General features: G+C 37.0%; 1 protein-coding gene across 3 annotated transcripts; it reads right to left on the reverse strand.

The window, feature by feature from the left end:
* Positions 1-503: 503 nt before the first annotated feature.
* Positions 504-24,853, reverse strand: LOC104895907 (sterol 3-beta-glucosyltransferase UGT80B1). Of its 3 annotated transcripts, XM_057393248.1 has the most exons (15): positions 24,155-24,284; positions 23,311-23,527; positions 21,987-22,141; positions 19,116-19,358; positions 17,415-17,526; positions 16,026-16,196; positions 10,148-10,211; positions 8,627-8,684; positions 8,356-8,533; positions 8,084-8,214; positions 6,749-6,857; positions 2,785-2,861; positions 2,438-2,485; positions 1,657-1,806; positions 504-1,024 (listed from the first exon to the last, which is right to left on the reverse strand). In XM_057393248.1, the coding sequence occupies exons 3-15, from the start codon at positions 22,059-22,061 to the stop codon at positions 821-823; spliced, it is 1,620 nt and encodes a 539-aa protein (XP_057249231.1). In that variant the 5' UTR covers positions 22,062-22,141; positions 23,311-23,527; positions 24,155-24,284; the 3' UTR covers positions 504-820. The 3 variants fall into 3 exon arrangements, with proteins under 3 accessions (XP_057249231.1, XP_010680858.1, XP_010680856.1); XM_010682556.4 differs by lacking the exon at positions 23,311-23,527 and having other exon boundaries at positions 6,755-6,857; positions 24,155-24,853; XM_010682554.4 differs by lacking the exon at positions 23,311-23,527 and having other exon boundaries at positions 24,155-24,853.
* Positions 24,854-25,188: the final 335 nt, after the last annotated feature.

The raw sequence follows: 25,188 nt of genomic DNA on the forward strand, positions 1-25,188 counted from the left end.
TGTGGGGGGCCACGTGGAGGGGAAGGGGGAGAAGGTGGGAGTAAGGGCTAAGCTAGGGCTGGCAGGGGAAAAGGGGTGGTGGTTAGGTTTAGGGTCATAGGTTAATATTAAGATTAGTGTTAAGATTTTAAGAAGGCTAGGATCAAAGGTTAATAATGACAAATTTGTAAATAAAGCAAATGACAACTTAACGTCTGTCAAAAAAAAGGCATTGAGTGAACGTTTTCGAAAACTCAAGGGTATATGGTAAATTTCGTGATTTGTCGAGGGTAAATGGTAAAAAATCGTAAAATTAAAAAGTAACATAAGCAACAACAGGCTTACGTTTGTAGTGACTATTTTCATGGAGTAAGTCCTTAAGAGATTTCAGAACTAATTACAAACACTTCAATCAATACTCTAGACATGGAAATAACATACTTTGCAATAATAACCATCTCTTTTGTTTCTTAATACATGCAACATATTCAAATAGTACAACCATCAAGGAGGAGAAGAGAAGGTGAACAATAACATGACCCGCATAATTTATAATAAAGTAGTGCTTTCTTCGTATAAGAATTTACAGAAAAGGAATATGTAGCAAATATTAAGAAACAGAGGAAGTATATTTATTTTCCATCTTTTTCCTATAGAATGGTATAGGAGTAGAGCATACGTTTGACAAGAACCAATTGTGATAGATACCTCTAAAAAATTGTGATACTGACTATATTTATTCTCACCCGAGCAAAGCCATTAGATAGAATAAACCAAGAAGCAGATGAATATAACAATATCGAAATGGATAGCTGTACAAAACCTCACACCCAGCAGAAGCCTATGAACAAACACGCCAACAAAAACTTCCGATCTTAGAAAAAAACCACTGAATGGGGTTCGAAAATTCATCTTCCCCTGGTTCTGATGGTGTTGGAGATTTTGGCATTTCATGAGGTAAATGCCGATGAAATGCACCAACTGCAGCGGCAACACCATCTTCATTCTCTATCAGCTTGGCTAGTTCCATCACCCGAGTTTTAACCTGAAAACAATATATAATATGAAGCTATTTGCACTGCCAGGTCTAAGCAAGAAACTGAAAGATTAACATACTTGTATCAACATACATCCAAGCGTCCAACTTTCTATTACCATTTTAGCAATTTTTGAGTTGATCCCACAATTTCACATTTCTTTTTTCCAACAGTAACACAAAAAAGCTTCTGCCAGACCTCATTAACATCTGACTTCATGCCATAGATACATTTATATCATAACTAATAATTTCCCGAAAATGGAAATGGCTGGATATCTGGGAATGGAAACATTCAAACGCAGGGAATCCACAGGTCCCAAACTTTCCATGCTTCATAGCATTTCTATCCTAGTATTATTTTTCTGCTCAGTTGTTTTATTACTTGATATCCGTTGCTCTGAGGAGGAAAATAATTAACTGAATATCTATTGCCTAGGAAAGTTTATTCTAAGAGGCTAATGAATTTAGATCCACATCCATTTATATAGCAAATAAAACATGCTCTTCAAAATAAGACAGATTGTCCAAGCATGCCTTGTATCTGTACTATCTGTTCACAAATCAAAAAGGCAACTTGAAATGTATATAGTCAGCAAAGTGTAGACAGCAGATGCATACAGTTTAAAGACAAATATTACCTCCGCTTGGAGCATACATCGTATAGCACTTGAAAGAGAATCAATGCTGAGCTCAGCAATAGGAATGGGTTGAGGTCCCAAACCTTTCTGATGAATTCTATCACCCCAGAAGAACTGATCACCAAAGAATGGCACTATAGTTGTTGGACACTGCAATTAATTAATTACATACAGAGTCAAACTACATTGTCTTCAACATCATTGGGTGTATACCATATAATAAAAAATTGCTTCAGCTTTGAATTCTGTATGGCAGGAGGTGTATAATCACCAACTCATTTATTGCTGTTTATTTTATCCAGAAGGTAATTACTGAGCAGCTTACTCACAGGCCTCATAAAAGTGGGCATAATATTTAAAGGGTTAGAAATTAGCAAATAAAAGTGGTCTTTGAAGTTACAGAAAGATGCAAGCTAATAGTGTGTTTGGATAGAAGAATTTGGAGGGAAAGGGAGGCATAAAAATTATGTCGTTCCGATATAACATGGAAGAAGCGACGGGAAAGTAAGGATTCATTTTCCTTTCCACATTATTGAACCAAATCCTTCAAATGTAAAAAAGAATTGCAAGAAAAATGCAAGCCCGCTCTTCCCTCCCTCTCTCCTTCCCTTCCCCTTCTTTTGCCTCCATGATTGTCATCCAAACAAAATGTAAAGGATTAATGACACAAGCAGGCGTATGTTTTTTGATGGGTATATCGAGCATGTACTCTTTTATTACTGTCAACATAATATGTTCACATGTTCCCAAATATAGCAACAGAACTTGTTGAGAAACTTACTCCGGCTCTTAGTCCCGTGGCTGTAGTTCCAGCACCACCATGGTGAACCTGTGGATTTGTGGAGAATAAGTGAGTTAGCATCTGTTAGCATTTTTTTATGAGTAAAAAGAGCATAAAGCACGGGATAAATAAATTTCGTTATTTACATCAATATACTACAAAGTTGCATAAGATGTAGCCTAAATTAATATTCCACCACAATCACTGCAAGATGCACTCCATCAAGTATAAAATCGATGAAGAATTCATCATGAGGAGCTCATAATATTAACAAGACCTCTAATTCACTCTTTACCAAATATACATAAAAGTGTCAATGCCCCACTAGTATGAGAAGTCTGACTCACCACAGCAGAACACTGAGGAAAAAGCCAATCATGAGGGCAGTTCTCAAGAAGGAATATATGATCTGGAACTTCGGAAACTGCATGACACAGACTAGAATTCAGAAGAAAGACAGAGCAGATAACAAAATAAAGAGAGAGAGACTTCCAAGTAATAAAGGTGAAGCTAAATAATTATACATCATTTAACTTGCTGCAACATGGATTAAGCTGCAATTTCACCACTTCATGCCTTTATTCAAGTTGAACGCCGTTCTGAGTATTTGTTAATGTTAGTATGCTTTGTTTGACAACAATTACTGTTTTTGTTTATATTTTGGTTGTAGGACTATTATTACCTGATGGAGTTCATAGTTCATACTCCATCCTAGGTATGCTTACATTGCCTTTGCATTATAGTGTTTAGTGGTCTAAGCATCATGACTGAGGGTATTTTTGATCCAAAAAAGAACTCTCAAGCTATAAAAGCATGTTCTTTTATCGCCTGAAACACGTTAGGCAAGTCATTGTTTGGGTTAGATGCATCCTTCTCAAGGATCAAGGAGAAAGTCACTCCATTTGTTGTAAACAACCCCTAGATAATTAAAGTAAGATAACACCCACAAAAACCTCATAAATCTTAGTACAACATAGCTTACACAAATATACAAGTTCATATCTAAATAAAAAAAATCTATTACAAAACATCAAAGCAAAAACCAGAGCTTAAAGATGTATGTTTCTCAAGAAGATATCTCTCGGTCTAGTTTATTTCTCCCCCTCTTGGATTGGCGACTTTTTACCCCCTCTCTCGTGATATTCATGGAAGTTATCTTCCTCAGTCTAGTTTTTATACATATTGATTTTCAAGAAGATACTCCCTCCGGTTTTTTTTCTCACTTAGCATCTTAACACTATTCATACTTAGAGACAATCTTCTCAATTTATAAGAAAAAATAGTCATGCGGGATCTTATTTGATTCGTCTCAATTAGTGCTTTATTGATATTCAATCATTATAACTTTTAATATATAATGAAAGATATTCAATTCCAAAGACATGCATTGGGAGTTGTGGGCAGGAAAGTGAGAATGATAAAAAACAGAGGGAGTGTAATTCATAATTATCATTGAAAAAAGGAAATTATATGAGGTAACCATTGACATTTAGGTCGTTTTCTGGAATAACTCTCATGTTTGCACCCCTATCTATAGTAATCTTGAACATCTACAATGTCATCAAACCTAATGGAATAGTTTACACTTTACAGTGTTAACTAATTGAAATCTTAAAACATAAATGAGTAAAAAGTTAATATTTTTTTTTAAAAAAAAATCCTTCTCTCTACCGTCCTTCAACCCATCTCTCTTGTGAGAGGAGGAAGCTCCTTCCATGGCCCTCTCCATCCTCTATCGCACCCTCCTTAGCTAAAAAGTTCACCGCCTCCACAACTGCCACCACCACCACCAGAAAAATTAAACAAGTGTAACAACCCCACAATTTATAAAACATCATAATAGCCTTTATGTGTGTCGCGGAAACGTACTTAAACCACTTTGAGCTGTCATATGGTACAGGTGCTAATTTAGTTACAACAACTTACTTAAGATTTAGTAATTATAATTATCATTATTACAACACCACCATCCTTTAACTTTTAAAAAAAAAACCATTCAAAAATACATAAACAAATACTACATATATCAAGTTACTCTCCAAAGAGATGGAGATCAACTAAGGAGCAACATAAAAAAAGACCCCACAAGTGACGTCGTCCTACACGACCATGGCAAATCAAGTCTTATTCTAAAGCTTTGGCACAAGAATAGTAATCCTAATCTTATAATAAACACTCTATTTCTAGAACATATTGATTTTAACATAACTTGTCTACATAAGGTGCAAGCCACCAAAAATGAATTTAGCGGTGGACTTTTATACTCAACTGTTGTTGATATTTGTTCTTGAACCTACCTACTTCCTTGATTTTCCATGGTCGTGTAGGACGACGTCACTTTGTGGAGTCTTTTGTTATGTTTGCTCCTTAGTGTATCTAAATCTCTTTGGAGAGTAACTTGATACATGTAGTAATTGTTTATGTATTTTTGAATGATCTTCTTTTTAAAGATAAAGGATGGTGGTGTTGTAATAACAATAATTATAATTACTAAATCTTAAGTAAGTTGTTGTAACTAAATTAGAACCTGTACCATGTGATAACTCCAAGTGGTTTAAGTACGTTTCCGCGACGCACATAAAGGCTATTATGATGTTTTACAAATTGTGGGGATGCTACACTTGAAATTAGAGCCCGGCTGAAGATTCCTCCGATGAAGAGCCTCTCTGAAATTGAAGCCCTCTCCAAGCCCATATCCATGTTTTGACTTGTCAATTGAATTCCCAGAGCTCTGCACACCCTCTCTTTATTTGTCCTCTTCCTCTTCTTTTCTTGTCCACTGTCGGTCATTATTTGCAAACTTTAGACCTTTATTTCTCTCCCTTCTCCCATAACTAACCTTGTTTTTTTTCCCTTTCTTTTATCTCCCTCTCTTTTTCATCTTCCATTATCATTCTAATTTCAGTATGAATAAATTCCATTGCAACTGGATATAATTTAGATCATCTTGCTCAACTAAATGGCAGCCGGCAGCGAATACTTGAAAAGCCTTTTTCCTTTTCTTCTATTCGAATTTGGATGGACAACATGGAAATTTGTATTCTTCCTACTCATAAATATTGGGATTCATTTTTTTTCTTTTTTTTCTTTGGTGCTAGAGAAGCAGCATTTTAGAATCAAGAATTTTTGTAAAATAAATAGCTGAATTCTAGTTCCACAATTGAAATACCAATGACATCCGAGAAATTGCGTTGGAAATGAATTATGGAAACCTAATTATTAGTGTTCTCCAGAACTTCACTTGAAATTCTATATTCAACATCTTAATTCTCACATTTCAATTCCAAGAATTCAAATCAAGTCTTGGTATCCAAATACTGCCTAATAATATTTTTGGAATTCAACTTATTGTCAGAGAAATTGAAAATTTGATTGGAACTCTTAGCCTTGCAAAAGACACACCATTTTTTGTGAGAGTTACCTTGAAAGCAGCAGGATTGCTGCGATTTTGTAAAGATAGTCTAATTCCGATGGTAGGTGTTGAATTTGTCGTAAGAAAGATTATCTTTTGGTGTTCAAGAGAGCTTCTTCGTGGGAAGGGGTTGAAGATTGAATGGGTGGGGAATAAGAGAGAGAGAGATGAGATGGTTGAAGACATGAGAAAGGAGTTTAATTGGTTTTCATTTGTTTCAGTTGAAATTATCAAATAACTAACGTCCTTAACTATTCCGATAGGTTTAATGACGTTTTACAAGTTCAAGATTACTGGATATAGGGGTGTACTACACGTAAGCGTCATTCTAGAAAATGGCCTAAACGTCAGAGTTATCTCATATAATTTTCCCAAAATTACTCTTGATTACAAAAAAATTGAAATTCCTCTTTAGTCTTTCCAAGTCTTTCACCAGTCAATGAGCGTTTCTTCTCGTTCTTTTCTTTTCTTTCCCTAGTCATATATTTTTATCTGAAAGAAAGAAAATATAAAAAAACCTCTTTCTCCTAAAGTGACCATCTTCTTTCACTAGGCTCAAATATCTAGGAGAAGACATAGTTCATACGATTAAAATGTAAAACAGTCAAGTTGAGATAAACGGAAAGATTTGAAAGTAGGAACGTCATTCAGGGTCGGAGGAATTATTCATTTCTGTTCACAGACCAGCAATGACAACCAGAAACTCTGAATGGACTGAGGGTTACAGCTGTTCACGTTATCTGTAATTAGTGTATCCAAGTCGGACAAAAAGATGATGTAGTTAAAAATCATTGACTAGTTTATTTATATGTCAAAGCCACAATAAATGGAAGAGCACATATAATAATTGCACAAGGCCACGGTTAACTGATTAGAGGTTTAGGCAAAAGATAGCAAACCAGTACAAATGCCGAGGTCTCCCCAGCCACGATCTAGTATTCCACGCTGTCCAGTATCTTTTAATGCTTCCATTATAATAGTGGTTGTTTTGCAGGGATCCTCAAGAGGCTACACGAAAAAAGCCTGAATGAGCACAGCAGCTAGCTGCTAGCAGCCTAGCACTTCCTACCAAAGACAAAGTGGTTGGGGTAGGATGGAAGAAACCAAACACTTATCAAATATACTTCTACATAATTCAAGATTAACACAACACTATAATGTCTACTTTCATCTTCCCCTTCTCCCTCCACATGATTATATACACAACACACAGTGACATAATCAAGAATTTACAACTAACAACCAAGAAAAGAGATGAGACTTGATTATTTAATTAGACATATGGATCACAAAACTACAATTGATTCCGTTTCCTGTTTCACCAAAGGCTTCCAAGCTTTTTTTGGCAATTAAATTTTCAATAAAGGTACAAGCCAACTAAACTATTAAAGCCAACAACCCACCAACAATTAACCAGCCCAAAGTAACAGTATTCACTAGGATCCACCTTCTGGGAAGGGCTACCCAAAGAACTCTTTGTTCACTCAACTAAACAAGAGGCATGTCTTCATAGCATCAGTACACCAACATGCAGAGATTTACATTGAGCTAGAAAAAGCTTCTTGGCGCAGAGAGAAAACTATTAGATATCTGACGGCCAGGAACCCTTTAGATAATCTAAGAGATTGCACGATCTCGGTTTGAAAATTTTCTTTGACTCGAGTACTAGACTAAAATACCCATTGCTCTATTCCTTATTAGCAACAAAAAATCTTACAAAATAGTGAAAGAGGATATGAACAGAAAGAGTATCTCCTCTTGAAAACATTAGGAGGTCGTCCACGCACAATCAATATAAGATACGGGGCTAATTTGCTACAATTGAAAGGTACAAAAGTGAAGTGCACAGCCAATATAAGTCATGGGGACAATTAACTACTTTATAGGGCCAGCATTGTCCTTTGTATTTTATTCTTATATTGTCTCCCTAGGTTTCTTGGGCAACCATTCCAGAGCACAGTTACGGATCCTGTTTTTTAGGGATGGGTTTGCACACTTCAGGATTTCAGGTTCCTATAGCCATCTTAAACCTTGCATTACATTTATGGCAATGGACCTCAAAAGAAAGAAGGAAAGAGAGAGAGAGAGAGAGAGAGAGAGAGAGAGAAATAAAATATATATTTTTGTGCCTTCTAAAGTCAGGTTGCGCATGAGAGGGTACATTAATAATCTTCTCTAATGAGGATTCAACACCAAAGCAGATACCATCAAGAGAAGGATACAGGTAGTCTTACCATGCTCCCAAATCCAATATATATGGGTTTCTGCCCTTTCTTCATCCACTCAACAAATACTCCACTTGGTCGGTATCTTGAACCAAGATTTAAGAAACAATAACCAACAACATCAACTAGGGGGCCCCAATCTGTAAAACAATGTTCACTTGTTAGAGCTTCAGTAACCATGATGTTACTATCCAACCTTGAAAAGACAAAGCAACATTATAGTGGAAGCGGATAGTGTGTTATTTCCCCTGATGTGGCCACTGATCAGACATACTTCACACCTCTTGGTTTTGGAACAACATGAGGACTCCACATGTATCCTGTTGGCAGATGAGATATTGATCCATGGTACATGCTAAAGTATGCAATAGGAGGAAGTTTCAGCTTCCTTTTCCTGAAGTCATTGATATAACTTCTAATGCCCCACCAAATCAGCAAGTCAACAATTATATATGACAACTGTTCAAATGATAGAATGAGAAAGAACACATCAGTGAGTTAACCATCTGGGACGAGGCGGGGCGAGAAGATAGACCAGTCAAAGGAACATACCCAGTTACCGTAACTCTGTGGTACTCGAGCCAGTGGGTGAGGGAACTCATAGGTTGGCCTGCCTATTACAATGAAGTGTAAGGAGAGATTATAACATATTACATCTTTCAAATGTACATGAAGATTAGCTACTTTACGGGCATATGAAGAGCAGTTTTTCAGGCAAAGGTATACGTGTTGATAAAGAGTCATAGACAGACTGCTCCAAGTACATTGCATTGTGCATAAGTATAATAGCAAACCTTCTAAAAGACTTCCTAGCACAAGCCATGAGAATGCTACTTGAAAAGCCTGAGCTAGAGTACAAACAATTTGTAAGGATGTGTCCAAGACGAAATTGGAGTTCCTTGGTGAAAGATGTAACAATATCTTGTGAAGAAAGCATTATTCTTTCTCTCCTCGAAACCAGCTGAGAAACCAGCATACTGCATTTGCTGGAAAACAGACTCTAGTCGCTGCAGTCTGCAGACAAATCCAAGTCTCACCAAGTACCCTGAAGAACCTCCTCCACGACTGTTTTCATACCTAGAAACAATATCCTTCAAATGTCGTTTGGGAGTTGGGACTGAAGGGAAAGGTAAGTCCAATGACCAAACCCCTGGACCCTCTATCTTAATGGCCCTCGAGCTTCCAAAAAGATTCAAATATAAAAGAAATACATAATTGTTGAGATCAACCACAGAATGCTCATATCAACTATAGAACATCTAAAGTCTTTCGGTAATCTACAATTTTCTTCTCCCTTTCTTCATAGTATTCCATCTACAAGTGACTTTTAATATACAAATTCATGTTCAAGCACTTTTTACTGATATGACATTAACCATCCTTCATCCTACCCCCTATTTCCTGCCAAATACTCCAAGCAACCCACTAGTGGCCTAGTAGAGGCCCTGCAACCCTGTGTTACCTACCTCAAAGAAAAATATTCTAATTGTTTCCAATATATAGACACTAGAGGATGGAATAATCATCACAATTGCAGGATGAACAGAAATTTTAAAAAAATATTGAAGAGACCATAAATGCATGTAACATAACAAAAATAAAGAAGTATACAACTTGGACAAAGAATCCTCTCTCAGAAAGTATCCCTACAAATTAGTGCACTAGATGTGCATGAACAATGTGACAAAAGAACTCCTTTTTCACTGTTTACCATATTAGACAGTAATTTAAAGTTTAACTATCCAAGTCATTTTTGTACTGCTATGAGATTAACCAAGTGCTTTGTCAGTAATCATCTTGTTTTAAACATAATGGAAATCATCACACAGCACCTCCTCAAACCCCATAAATTCCAACAAAATCTCAACATTTTACACCACCCACTAAATAAATGATCAATTCTATAGGTTTCCCTCTATATAGACTACCTTTATGAAATGACATATTCGAATAGTTACACAGTAAGAAACAACAGTGCAGATGTGGCGAAATGACTGGAATATCATTACTAGTAATCCAAGATCATATCATCTGATTTTATAATTTTAGTTCAGGTTAGGTGTGATAGCTTACGTCCATGGCATTGTGAAGAATATGTGAAGAGGTACACCAAGAGCTTCTGCAGCATGTACATGTCCTGCAAGTATAATATGTTTCAACTCATTACACAGGCTCATCAGGAAAATATAGTAAAGAAAAGGTCCAAGCATGCTAATCAGTGATCATATACAACCCACTATGCCCAATGTTCATAATGTGTACAAGGAAAGGGAGGAAAGGAGTAAGCAATCCATGTCGTATCCACGCTTCAAGGGTGAACACAAAATAGATGCCTCATCACGCCCATCTCCTTCCCGACATCTCCAAAAGGACAAAAGGAGTTCAGTTCAAATTCTAAGTAGAACTAATTACCGTTCAGTTTCAGCAATTAGAAGAGCTTGGATGGAGTCCCGAGGGACAAAAGCTCTGAAGTCTGAACTGAAGAAAAATATAAATGGTACATGGTCCAAAGATCCAGAATACCACTCAAAATCTTGCGAAAAGGGAAAAGGCTCACGAGTTTAGCTCAATTAAGCTTGAGGTAATATAATTGCAAGTTATGTTTTCCAATTTATATCCACACCCACAAGCATATACTTCCATAAAAGGCAGGATTTTCACTTAAATCATAAAAATAAAATGACATCAAAGAAGGAGCAGGAATTCTCTTAGAAACTGACAGAACATTGCATGCCAATCCTACTGGACATCATCCAAAGACTTCCCCAGAAAAATCCTCATATAACAGCACCACAAACTACAAAGACTCACCTCTAGAAGACCTTTATCAATATATCATTGCTAAGAATGAACTTGTCTTGGACAGAAATTAAGAGACAAAATGTAAAGATTCAAATGAAGATGAAGTTTGATTACAGAAAATTACAGGAAGTAAAGGATAATACAAGCTTTCTAGAGGTTTCCCAAATTCTAAAACAAACTAACATTGAACTCTCAATACGTTTCAGCATATACCTTCCCCTCTCTAAATTCCTCTATTTATAGAGCTTCCACTCAACTTATTCTTCAATCCACTACTAACTAATTTATAATACTACAACTCGGAGCTCCCTTTCCCCATATAGTACTACTACCTAGAGTGGCATCCCTTTTCAGCCAAAGTTCTCTAGATATATATCCAAGCACACTCTCCAACAAAATTTTCTCTCTTTATACCTCCCAAGGTAGCATAAGTGGCATGATAATGTAACAAGATAGATTTCAAACAAACTTACTGGATCTCAAGTGTGTGCAAAGTGAACTACAAGTGAAATGACAAGATAAATCTCCTATGAGATTTTCAGATACCAACAAATGTCCAAAACATCAAGCCTTTAATACCCCAACTGGGTGGCCATGCTTGAAGAAAGCTTGAAAAGAAAAAAGTAATGTTAAAAAGACATAATTAAGTTAAGGTAATATCGCCTTCTGCCACATGTCAAACATCTTACAGAAGCACCAAGATATGCTAGAGGACGGCTCCATTCACACACCATATAGTATCCAATAGGCTCTATTAGTTTTAAAGTCAATGTTCCCTAGTTCCCTTTACCCTACAAGAAATAATATGTTAGACGCATCTGCAAGGAATATAAACTCGGCCAATCTGTTGTGTAGTTATGTCACAGACTACTCGTTCAGCTGCCATTACATAAAGACACAATAAAAACATCTGGAGGGGAAAATCAACTAGATTGGCCATCAATCAAGGTTAGCAAAGTCAATACTTTCTGCAACATGATTTTAGATTGGAGTGTACCTCGCTCATTCTAGGGACCAGCCTGATCTAGCCTTTTTGTATGAGCCCGAACACTCATACTTCTACTGGTAGCTAGACCTGGTTATTGGGTAGGTCGGGTCAGTGCGGGTCGGATCATAAGAGGGTCGCCTCACAAAGGGTCAATAGCGGGTCGGGCCAAATGGGTTCTGGGCCAATAGCGGCTTGATAATAAGCGGGCCGGCAAACGAGCGAGAAAAACAAGGAACAAAGACAACCAAAAGTGAGTTTAACTAAATGTGAATCCGAATATGTAATTGTTTTTACAAAACCTATTGTATTTTTCAAAATTATTGGCTTTCTTTATTGGCCCTATCCCATAACGACCCTATCCAATAAAACCATGTCCAGTAAAGCCCCGTAAATTTGACACTAACCCTTTAGCCATTGGGCTACCCTCCAATAACCAAGTCTACTGCCAGCAAGTGAGTATCCCTTTGGACTTCGCCGAAGTTACGAGATCAGACCCTCATATCACTACATGCAGTAGATAAATCTCACTTCAACATTTCAAACTTTGCTGAAATTACTAGATCAAACACTTATTCCTACATGCAGTAGGTAAATCTCACTTCGACATTTCGGACTTTGCCTAATTTACAAATATTAACCTGTAGTGAATAACACCTGTGTTGAGCAGACTTGCGCTAGAACTTGATCAAGACATAAGATCAAACACTTAGTGGTTTTGAGACAACGACCATTGAATTGCGCGTTCTTGCTTGCCTCACATGACGAGATGTTCACACATCAATTCTCGAGGATGGGCTATAACCTACAACTTGGTTGCCGAAGGGACAAACTCACTCTATCTCCTTCGGGAACCCTTCAAGTGAACAAAGGTCGGACAGCGTAACATCCACATCCATGCTTTCACCCTCAATTCATTGTGTAGCCTTACAAACAGAGTCGATGGCCATCCCAAACTTGCGTTGATTCATATGCTCCGTAGTCTGCTGAGCGTTAAACTAGCAAGCTATTGGCTCCGAGACGATCAAACACTATGGGTAAATTGATACAACGTTTTGTATGGCTAACACAAGCAATGAAAAAAATCAAGATAGATTTCCATCAAGATAAGTCAATTTGATACATTCAGAAACAAATTTACAATAAGACAACAGCAAACATGAAGGAAACAAAGCTAAAACAAGGATAACAAACGAAAAATTAAAACGCGAAGTCTTTAAGCATCACCAAGCAGATCACCTCAAGGAGAAAAGGGACTAAAGTCAAATTTGGACGGGGAAGTACGGATATATCACTCATTGTCATTGCTAAGACCGCAACCATACTAGTTGTTCGACGAATGCAATTTCGCCCAATGGTCACAACCTGCGACTCACTATCGAAAATATCAATTACCTCAATTACCTTTTTCTGTGAAGTTGGGGCTAAATCCTCTTTGTCGACTTCCTCAGATTGTTTTTTCTTCGTTCCAACCATGGCCTTTGGCTCACTATCGTGATCAACAAGTCAACCTCTAAGACAATGCATCATGGGATTCGCCACATCTGAACGTCTCTCGGGGTACCCTAAGCAAGGATAGTATGGTAGAGGTGTTGGTTGAGAAGTCCCATGCTCTGACAAATCTTCCATTCTCCACACGAAACGTCCATTACACAACATCATTGTTCCATTCGGAACATGGGACATGTTTGTCAAGGCCGAGGAATTCCTTGCCCTTGCTCACTAGCATCTTTAGACGTTGCAAGACATCCAAAGGGTGATCAGGAATCGATACAACCAAGTCATTCAAGTATTCCATGACTTTTTAGTACATGGGTCCCCTTCGTGCACTCCCAAAATCCATGCCCTGATCGAGTGAAGAAGATGCTCCATGATAAGTTGGTGGTTCCATCGTTAGAGGAGTAACGACCTTGAAGGAGGGAGACTTAGAGGCGGCATTCTTGGAAAAGGCCAAACATACGATGGTTTCCTTGGCTCACACCATCTATAAAGAAAATTCCTATAGGAATTGGAAGTCATGATACCCTTGCCATGCCTCTTGGGAGTTTTTGTCATTGTCGCTTATTGTTGTAGGGAGATTCTTATGAATTTTTGGCACGTCGGACCAAACTGTCACAATAAAAGTTTTAGGACTCACGTTTTTGCTTGTTTGAGGATTATGTGATGACGTGATTGTACTTGATAAAAAAAACTAGTTTGTAGCTATGACTTAGTGGGCACTAGTTTGAGAGCCGACTTTACCTAGGTGCAATGCTAGGTTTTGGATGAAGCCATGATGGCTATCGTATACGACCTTTGTAAGCTGTACTCGACTAAGGGTCCACACTTTACACTTAAATGCCTATAGTAGGTGCTCTATCATAGCTCTCTGGTGCAGATCAGTGAAACCAGGAACGCGGGATGTACGGCCGAATCGCGTCCTGAGTCGTTCGTACCGAATCGCGGAACGAACGCGACCCAAATCGCTGCGGTTCGCGTCTCAGTACGGTGGTCATGGCGTTTCCTTTTTCTTCTTCAAGGGTCGACACTAGAGGACCGAGAGAGAGAGGAGGAAAGAAAAGAAGATGAAAAAAATCACAGATCTAGGGTTGATTCGAAAACCTAGATCTGGAAATTGAAGAGGAAAATGCTTATACTAGGATAAATTACCATGGGGCTTTGGTTCTAGCAAGAATTCCGAGCCAGATGGTGTTGTCAGATCCCCGAATCTCCGGCAGCGGCGGTCGGCAGTTGGCTTTCTCTCATTCTTTCCCTAGCCTCCGACATTTCCTTTCTCTGTCTTCCTCTCTTTTTTTTCATTTAATGGGCCTCCAGTCAGTTTTTTCTAATTACGTGGGTGTGCCCCTCCCCCTTCTCTTTATTTTTTTTCTTTTTGACTTTTTCTTAAAGTTTTACCTAGTAGGGTTTTAAAGAAAGCATTAAAGTGGCTAGGTATAGTTGGGCCTTTAAAAAAAACTGTCATAACTCATAACACCAAACGTTCCCGATTCACTCAAGGTAGCGTTTCCCGTTTCCGTTTCCGTCCCGCGTTTCGTATTGAATTTCGTTCCTTGTACCATTGGTGCAGATTGCGACTATAGCAAGGGCATGCCCCGAGTAACTAACTCTTTAACGCGACGGTAGTATGAGCCGCGGCTAAATCTAGTTCCTACGACGTGCACGCGTGTGTACGTAGGCATGTGTTAACGACGCTTAGCTTCCGATTGTTGCTAAGATTCTTGGTCAAGGCTTAATGATGTTGGGTGTTGTGCGCGGCTTGTAAAGGCTCGTGCATGAAGCACACGCGCTCGTACTACTGCTATGAATTTGGTCATGTACGTAAGCTAAGGTGCTGGTTTGCTGCATCGCCACATGCGCGAGCGGTTGCTTGACGTTGATTCCCTATCGACTAAGACTTGTGTGTGACACATCTTGGGTAGTTGCATAAGTTAAGGAAGTGCTCCTAGAAACACCCCTTAGTGGGCAATTGAGAATAGTGAGCCGTTGGCACATTTCGTAATCGTTCGGCGGTAGGGAGTTGTCGTGGTGGAGTAAACCAACGTGACTCCTAGAAAATAGGAGCACGCTCCCTAGATGTCAGTTGGGCGCGACGAGTACTATCCTTGATACCACGTAGTAGGATCCTTGGCAGTTGTTACCATGCTCTAATAACCACTCCGGAGTAATGCTTGGCATCAAGGGTTGTTACCATGTACTTGTGTTGTTTTGAAGTAATAAAGTGTTTGTTGTGTATGCTTGTCGTTTACTTGCGTTAACCTAAATAAAGTCTTGTATGTGCGTGTGTGATGGTCTAGACGTCGTCTAGAGGCCATCATGAGAACCTCTAACAAGCAAAAAGAATTAGTCTCATATATAAAAGCATATTAAATTACATTGAGCATTGCATTGATATTCCAAGGTGACAAACTAAGAAGATGGTTTGATGGATAAATCATATGGAATGGAGGAAATCGAAAATCTCTAAAAGAAGTTCAAGACCTAGTTGTGTGGCTTCGATATTTCGAAAATTGGTTTATCAGTTACATCCACCATTAAAAAGCTACAAAAGCATATATCTTCTCCTATATAACCACAGCTCTAAAACTCAAAGAGAAAGAATCATCCCCTTAAAGTCAGAGTAACTTCAAAATCAAACAGATCAAAAGTAATATATCATGAACATACCATAAGCAGGAGGATTGGCAATGATTGCTTGAGCCCTGAAAGGAGCACCAGTCTCTATGTCTGGTTCTGTACATGCAGGAAGAAGTGATCCAATGATAGCCTTCAATTGCTTCCGTTGAATTGATATCTCTCCTGGTGCAGAGGGTATAAGCCCCTTATTTCTCGCCATATCTGATTTCCAGAAAGCAACAGAAAATAGCTATACCTCATGGCTCTAAGAGATTAAGAAGAAGCACAAGCAAGATGCCAACATGTAATAAAGGAACATGAAAATGAAGACACACTATAATTAGCTACAAAATATATGCAATGCCAACAAAAAATTTCTTAATATTTGCTTAACAAGTAGTTCTGACTTCTTAGTATGTAGCTATGACACATAGCTGCAGAAAGAGATTGCCTTTAAAACACAAAAATCATAGTATAGTACTCAGTTTCAAAAATATCATGCTAAAAAGAGATAGGAATATTAATATAATTTGCTGACCGTTAAGAGACCATGAAAGAATGCAGAAATATGCTAAGGCAACAAGCCTAGAATGCCTTAAGTCTAAACTCTAAAACCCCCTGCTCCCTGTAATCCTTACCTGCAACGAGTGTAAATCCCTTAGAAATTTAAAAGCGATAAAACCTCCCATTGTATGATCTTTCCCAGAACATAACATGTCAAAAACAAAACTAAAGCAATGTGGAAAAAATGAAAATTATACGAGAAGTGCATGGAATTCGATTTGATTTTTAAAAATATCAAGATGAACCATGTTGAGAAGTTCGTGAAACAATTGAGAACGTCCAACAGTAGTACTTCTCCTTTATGTTCAAAAACCAGATACCATCTAAAACTCCCTGATTTAGATCACACACGAGATTGGCACGTGTTTTGAAAGACAGGAACACAGACATGAATGTCTAACCTTTTAGATTGCAAACAATAAGGCCTTGGATCCCAAACTCACAACACAAAATTATAATGATTCTCACCCTACAACAATGGTTTACATCTCTGATCTGCCAGCAAGTACTATAGATGATTAAGCAATAATGGAACTTTAGACAAGAAAGAACAGAAAAAGACAAACTATTATCTTTTTCAATCATCTAAAGAAGGCTCCTGTGGGTCAATACAAAAAGAGACAAGATAATGTTTACAAAATGTATGTAGGAGCAAAAAATTCAGTTGAGGATTTGTTCACAAATTGCACTTCTGATTGCTGGTCTAGTTGCGATTGCCAATTATTTAAAAGATGATCAGCAGGACAAAATATCAGCATCTTATCTACCCAAATAATCTCCCCGAAAATATATGACAGATAATAAAGCAGATGATAGGGATATGAAGTACTGGATAAATAGATTATCAAGGAAAATTAAAGATCTGAGACTTCTTACATCCTGCCAGAACTCGAGGGTCACCACCTAAAGGATAAAATTCTACACCAGCAGATTTGACGAAGCCGCTAAAGTTACTATGAGTGGCCAGTCGAACATGATGACCATATTCCTACACACAAGAGAGACAAACTTTAAGGAACAACTCAGCTCTGTAAATGTAGCATTCATTTTTTACTTCTTTTGCTGGACAAGCAAAAGCAACTATTTTGATATGCAGTGAAAACGTCTCTTCTGTGACTCTCTTGATAAAAACTACCAAATTCTCAAAAAAATTGTCAATAAGGACTATCAAGCAATTGCGACAAAGATGCAGTTCTAGAAGCATTTGAGCAGCATGAATAAGTGCAATACCAAGAGAAAAAGGTAACGTTATTCAGTAACTTAGGTAGTTAGGTGTCAATATGTAATGGGGCAACTTTAGAATTAGAAAAACTTTTATATCCGATTTTAAACAATCCATTATGTCTCTAGCAAGTGACACAACAAACTGAAAAAGTAGGGTTGGATTGAGGTGAAGTTCCTGAGATTATCCCTTCCCACACACACACACACCCCTCTACCCCCAAAACTTCTAACAGCATAGGAATAAGGTCTCAGGAAGCCCTTCATACTTCAAACCTTGTCGTCAGCTCCTCACTGTTCTAGCAGCTGAAGTTTCGTCAATTAACTCAGCTGCTACGTCCCATTACCAGATAATCTAACTGAAGCCACGCTGCTTTTACACCAAAAAAGCTGAAGAACAGAAGGTAAAGATCACTTGCATGAGCGCTCTTTATACTTAAGAAAAGACAGAAGAGCAGCATGGCAATAATCAGAATGGCAAGATGATGTTACACATCGAACTGGATATGCTAGTAGCTGGACAGAGCTTTACATACCAACATTGACAGCACATATTTGCCTAATGAGGAATCGGTCCTGGGATACTAATGCAATGAAGAGAGATTCAAGAAACTTCAAACAGTTGGGAAAAATAGAATCATATGATGATAGATGCAGACTTGCAAGTTGCAACAAAGCATCTTCAAAGACTAAAGGATGTCTACAAAAGATAATAGCCTAACAAAAACCCGATGCCCGAAAGATCACGTTCCTAAAGAATCCTAAATCCACAATTTAATCCACAAAGATGTGAATGCAGCAAAATAATGACCCTAATCTATGTCATGTAGTTGTCTGAATCTATTTGCCTGTCAAGTTTTATTGTAGAAGTTACCAAAGTTGTCAAATCAAATTTCATAAACCATTGATCGTTCCTTATAAATCTCATATGGAGCTGAATACTTTCTCGAATCTCATTCTATATCACAATTATTAAGATCCTTTCCTGAAACAGATGATTGGAATGGAGATGCAGATGATGCACCACAGTATGTTAATAGGCCATAATGAAACCATAATGTTCAAGGACATGATGCTAATGGCGTGACAATTATAACAATGCACAGGGAAGAAAGAGTCGCTGGACAGGGAAGAAGCAAAAAAGACAGCTGGGTAGCCAAAAACATCATTCTAAACCCACAGAAAGGAATAAAGGTAGACATATATGCATGACAAGGGCCTTTACTGATGTATCAAATTTTATGGTTAAGGATTACTTCTTGTTACTAATAAGTATGATCATCAAGAATCAGTGAGCATTAAGAAGAGCATCCAACATAAAGATTCAAAGATTTAAAACAAAGCATGTGAACATGCCTGAAGTCTCTTTGCCATAGCTAGAAAAGGTTGAACATCTCCCCTTGTACCAACAACAAGTAGAGCAACTTTTAATCTTGGGACAGATTTATTAAGATTAGGAACAATGTCATCAACATGAAGCGCAGCACTTTCAACAGAATGAAGCTCTAAAAGCTCAGAAGCTACAGGGTCATTTTTAGCTAAATCCACCTCCACTGTTCCATCATTTTGAATTTTAACCAAGTTCGCGATAAGCTTTTCCTGGAATTTACAACAGCAAACTTCATCAATGATACATCACCAGGCATAGCATAAATCGCAAAGCTGATAGTAGAGGAAAGGATGTTTGACTCTGAGTAAACTTGAGCATACTCTCAACTGGACATTTAATAGAAGTAGATATTGCTAAACATTGAAGTTGATTCATCACAAAGAAAAAGGATCCAATTACGTGCAGCTGGCAGCAAAACTTCCTGAGCTAAATATACATAATGGTAAGGTGATAACCCATGAAGATGAACACATAAATTCCCAAACTTGAGGTAATAAAGTGTAGAAGTAACAAAACGCAGCCATCGCCAGAAGAAGCTCTAATATACATTTAGTATACCATCTAATAACCTCATTTCCTCATAAAGAATATCAATGAATCCACATATATAAGTGAAACAATTATTGTTTCTAACCAATGAAAATACATTGTAGTAAAGACAAGCTACACCTCGGCCAAGAGAAACCATGCTAATGAAGCCCCAAAGCTAAGCAATATCCAACTATCCAAGTTCCTAGACAATTATTAAAAAAAGAGATATTTTCTAAAATCAGTGCATCGATTGCCAAAATTTCAGTTTCCAAATCTTGAGTTTGGTAACTCCAATCAAGATGTAACAAATTTTGAATATTGCTCCATTCTGGATGCTTCACATTAACATAAACAACTTCACTTTTGAAACATGCGTTATTGAAGAGATCTTAAACGTTGATTCTTAGTGACAAGAGCACGAAAGTACTCTCGTTCGCTGTGCAATATATTTAGATATAATATTTATAAGTATAACAGTGCAGGGATGGAATTTATAGGCAATATTCAACCTAGGGCTAGGATTATCAAGGAATTTATAAGTGAAAAAGTCACAGCTCAATCTAGATTATCTTGAATATCTGTAAAGCTATTGGTCTGGAAAGTTATCAATCAACCCCTAACATAATTTCCAACAATTTTCAAAGTGCTAAAACTGTAAATAATCCCAATATGAAAATATTGCAACACGTGATATGTCAAAAAATTCTCTTTCCCTCGGAAAATTACTAGTTCATTCGAACTTTTCAAAGAGTATTTTGTATGTTTAGTGTGTATAAAAAGACACATTTCAAGAACTTCTGGAACTTTTTTGAAGATTTTTGCGAAAATTCTGCATATAAGGGGGTCTATAGATTAGAAAATAATAATAATGTCATTGATCTTTTTCAATATCAACCTCGACACTGTGAGTTGGTCCGTACTCAAGAGTAGAACTGTTGAAATATGCCTTGAATTATCTTGCGCTTGACTTTCGGTGTATGCAGTTCAGTAAACTGTTTCTGTTTTAGTTTCGGGTTTAGGCCCATTCTGTTTTCGTTAATTAGAAAGGTAGTATATAAACCTTACAATTAACTTCTGCCTCTATATATTTTGTAATATGTACTCTCTCCTAAAGAAAATAAAAATCCTTTCTCTTGTGTCTCTGGATGTAGCTAACACATTGTTAGAGAACCACGTTAATTCTTGTGTCGATTGCTCTTTAATTCTTCGTCGCTTTATTGCGTTCGTTATAACAAGAACTGACAAAAATCGCGGTGCCCAATCTCGAAATTTTAAAAGTGCAGGTACTCCATTGCTGAAGTCTTATATAAGCATCTTGGGAATTTTCCAAATAAAAAAAAAAACATCTCCAGTGAAGCTGATTTGGTCATGTATAGCATTGATAGATGAAAGTGAAGAAGAAAGTAGAAATTACATGCATAAAGCATTAAAATCGGTAAATCATCTTTTTATCTCAAAATAAGGAAAATGGTTACTACTAGAAGCAAACAATCAGAGAATCTATCAGCCACCAGGATTTCACAGTGGTGCAGAAGTTAATAATTAAATGCTGAATGGTCACAATATTTTAGTTTCATAGATATTAAAAAGTGAAGAACAGTGTAGAACATCAATAGCAGACATTAGAACTGAATTGTAGCAACAGACAGTTACAAATCGGGCTGTCATAGCTTGGTTTATTATACCGTGTTTCTGACTTTCTGTCAGGTGCAGGACATGATATTGTCAGTCTTAGAATAACCCTTCCCATGAGGTGGGGCCCAAGTCTGGTCTGATGCTACAACTCGTCAGGCAGGTTTATAGTTTTGGTGGAATCTTGTCAGGTTGTAACTGCTTACTGGTATTGGTAAATTTTTCTACAAACTGCCTCTAAAATTCCTTTTTTATTTTATCTTCATTACTTTATAAATTATGCTCCAAAGTTTTTCCGTTTTATCCTATAATCAGAAGAGTCTATTGCTTGTCAACTTCTAGATCAATCAACTAAGGACTCATATTGCTTGAATAACATGATATAGGAAAGTCCATAATTTCGTACAAGTGACAACTGAGCTTATGTGGGATTGGGAAACCAATTGCCAACAATTGCACTGATTCCAAAATTGGAGAATTTGATAAGGGTATTGAAATCACCTCGTCAACTATGAACATACTTCATATATTTTCATGAAATTAGCATCCACTATACCTATCACAAAATTGCCACCAGCTAAGAAGACGGACACAAACTGAAGATTGAAACGACATAAGTAACAATTTTCTAAAAAAAGCATCTGCACCTACCAGTCAAAAACAAATAATCTTACCTTGTCACGCTGTGACAGCCTATCCAATTTTAGATCATGTCTTCTACTGTCCTTCTGACTCTTAGACTTACTCATAACGATCCCATGATTATCAACCAATAAATTTCTTTGGGTTTCAAGAACTCCTACAGATGGTAAGACACACTGATCCAAACCTGCATGGGAGATACTTAAATATCAGTAAGCATACAGAGCAGACGCAGTGTATGCATGTGTGCATGGTCAGGACTCAGGAGACACCTTGACAAGTTTGGGAGGGAAGGGGGGTAAAGAGGATCCCAACTTGCCAAGGGCGAGATTCAATCCAAGGCCATCCTGGAACCGGGAGAAATGCTATATGCAATTGAGCTAGCCCTCACACTCACATACATACATGTTTATATGTATGTGTGTCAGTGTTTATATTATATATATGTGTGTATCATTTATGTACCATTGCAATGCATCATATACATAAAATTAATGATGAAGAAAGCTGAGTTCCTTTACATTAGAGTATTGTGAAAATAGAAGTCTATATGAACCAAGGAAGAAATTCCAGGTATAAGTGACCATCTTTTATACGTTGTATTAAAGAATTATTAAGAATAGACATGATATACTTCTGATACATAAACATTCAATCATAAAAACGTAAAAGTAAATACTTAATTGAGCTGGCTCATTTAGAGAATTCCTAAATATTTAAAAAAAACTATGCCAATTTTCTTTCACTGGGACAAGATGACACATATTGGTTTGTTTTCTGCTTTTCTTCAGTAGGCTGTATCTACGATTTAAATGTCCTGCCTGCATGAAAGTCAAAAATTTGAAGCAATCCCAATCCTTGGTGACAGAACTTTTTCATTGAACGAGCAGTACATTTAGGTAGATGGAAAGCCTATAAGATTTTTTCTACCTTCTCCCGCAACACATGATCTAATTGCCTCATTTTTCAGAGAAATAAAGATAGTGCGCAACTGCGCATGGCCTATAGTTGACCACAAAAAAAATTTAAGAACAATTGTTGAATAAGGGAGATGAAAACTGAAAACGTGTTCTCTAAACTCTACAGCTAATCCCTCACTTTCAGATAATTACAATTTCCTGTTGAGCTCTGCCAAGAACATCAGTGAAGATATAACTGCCATTCTATGAGTATCAGTTTTCAGTGAGGTAATCCAGCAAATTGTAGGAGGGTTAATCTATAAAGTCCATGGAAGTTTATCTTACATGCATCTTAATGTACAGCATTAGCAATGTAAAGTTGTAAACAGCGTTTATTTTTTGGAAGAACTAAAGATACGGCAATACCTAATCTTTATTCTTTTTTCTTTTTCCTCACCTCTATCGCTTCTCCATTGTTCATCATGCACCTAATTTGACAATCTTGGGAGCTATTCGGAGCAATCTTTCTTGGAACTCCATTTAGGAGATAATCTCTTAAGTGGGAGAGAGTGATTCAGCGAACTTCAAGTTTTACTTCAGGGTACTTCTTTGACCAATTCTCAAGATAAAACTCTAAAAGGGATTGGTCATCATGTGCTTCAAATTCATTCTATCTAGAACCATTTACACCAAAAAATACATAGAAGTACCAAACGATCATTTATATAAAATTAATTTCACTTCTAGTACAATAAAAAGAACCATTAAAATAGAACCATTTACTGCTTTTCTGGAGAGAAACTAAGCACTAGCAAAATTCTCGAGGATCAAAGGCAAAAAGAAAATCAATTTCACTTCAAGTGCACATCATGTGCTTATAATGGAACATGCTTTTGCATTATAAGATAGCTACCGGTGGACAAAGTTATTTAGCATAGAAGATAGTTTAGCCTAGGCCTAGCTACTATTATGAATCACTTAAATTTTCATTACCTAATTCACAGTACAAGAAGGAAATTTGCTACCTAATTTTGTTGAATTAACCTAAAAGTATACCATTTGCATGTACCAATTCGCCATTATTGGTTCGCAAAAGATTTGTGAATTAGGCAACACTGAACTCACTAAGGAGAAGTCATTAGTCAAGTGCATAGAAATCAAGACTTCTGCATTACAGTATAATTAGAGACACTAACACATAAACAATCCACCGACTACATTAATCATAAGGGTAATAATTAAGTTCCACTCCATTCTACTGACAGAAATAAATAATCACAAAAGCAGCAACAGTAAAATACCTCTTCTTGAAGAATTGGCAAATATTTCTGGAAGTGAAGACTGTCTCAAGGAAAACATATGCTCAATTTCTCCATTAAAAGAACCTCCATCTTTATTCACTTCAGCAATGTTGTCTTCATGAAAATTTTCATCTGAAACTCTAATTTCTGTCATAAACTGCTCAGCTACAACTTCTTTTCCAAGATCATATCTTTCTTCTAAATTAATTGGCTGAATTTCACACCTTTTATTATCCATCTCAATTCTATCAGATACAAGCAAAAAAATAATTTACTCTAAAATCTAAGTCTGAAAATGCCCGGAAAAATCGGAAGCAGACCCACGAAAGTATAAGTCCAAAAACTGATAAATTCAACCTGAATTCCTAACAATGATTAAGACCCAATTGACTTTGAATTTACAAAATAGAATAAATAAATTCTAGAAGCATGAATTCCCGAAAACAGTATGAATATATAATCTGGGTTTTAGAGAGGGAACTTGATCAGCCAGTCAAAATAAAGGTGCAAAGACTGTTAGGTTAAGCAACCTTTCTGCGTTTCTTATTAACTAACTGATAAAGTCAGTGAATTCGCAATTCACGTTTTTCACAAGGAATCCGAAATTGCGCCATCAAAACTCCAGTTTTATTGAAACCCAGAGAAAAGGGTTTATGGGGTGATGATGTGGGTCTGTGTATACTACCGACCGACTACCGTATGTATCAAGGCGCAGATTAGATGGTCTATATGAGTCTACGTCTGTCTACCATCTGAATAATGTGCACTATTCTGTACGATGTTGTTTCGCATTATCATAATATACTACCTCCGTTCTAAAATATAGTTTTCATTTTCCTTTTTACTTTTTTACGATAATTTATACAAGTAGAATATAAGAGATATAGTAAAAAAAAATTATTTATTTAAATAAATGTTATATGAGAAAAGATGATTTCAGGAGAGAGAATGGAGAATAATTGGTGAAAGAGCATGAATAAAACAAAGGAAAAAACAAAATTCAAGAAGCAAGTAAATGATGGGACACGATTTTT

Source organism: Beta vulgaris, chromosome 1 (assembly GCF_026745355.1).
Source record: "Beta vulgaris subsp. vulgaris cultivar EL10 chromosome 1, EL10.2, whole genome shotgun sequence".
NCBI classification, from domain to species: domain Eukaryota; kingdom Viridiplantae; phylum Streptophyta; class Magnoliopsida; order Caryophyllales; family Amaranthaceae; genus Beta; species Beta vulgaris.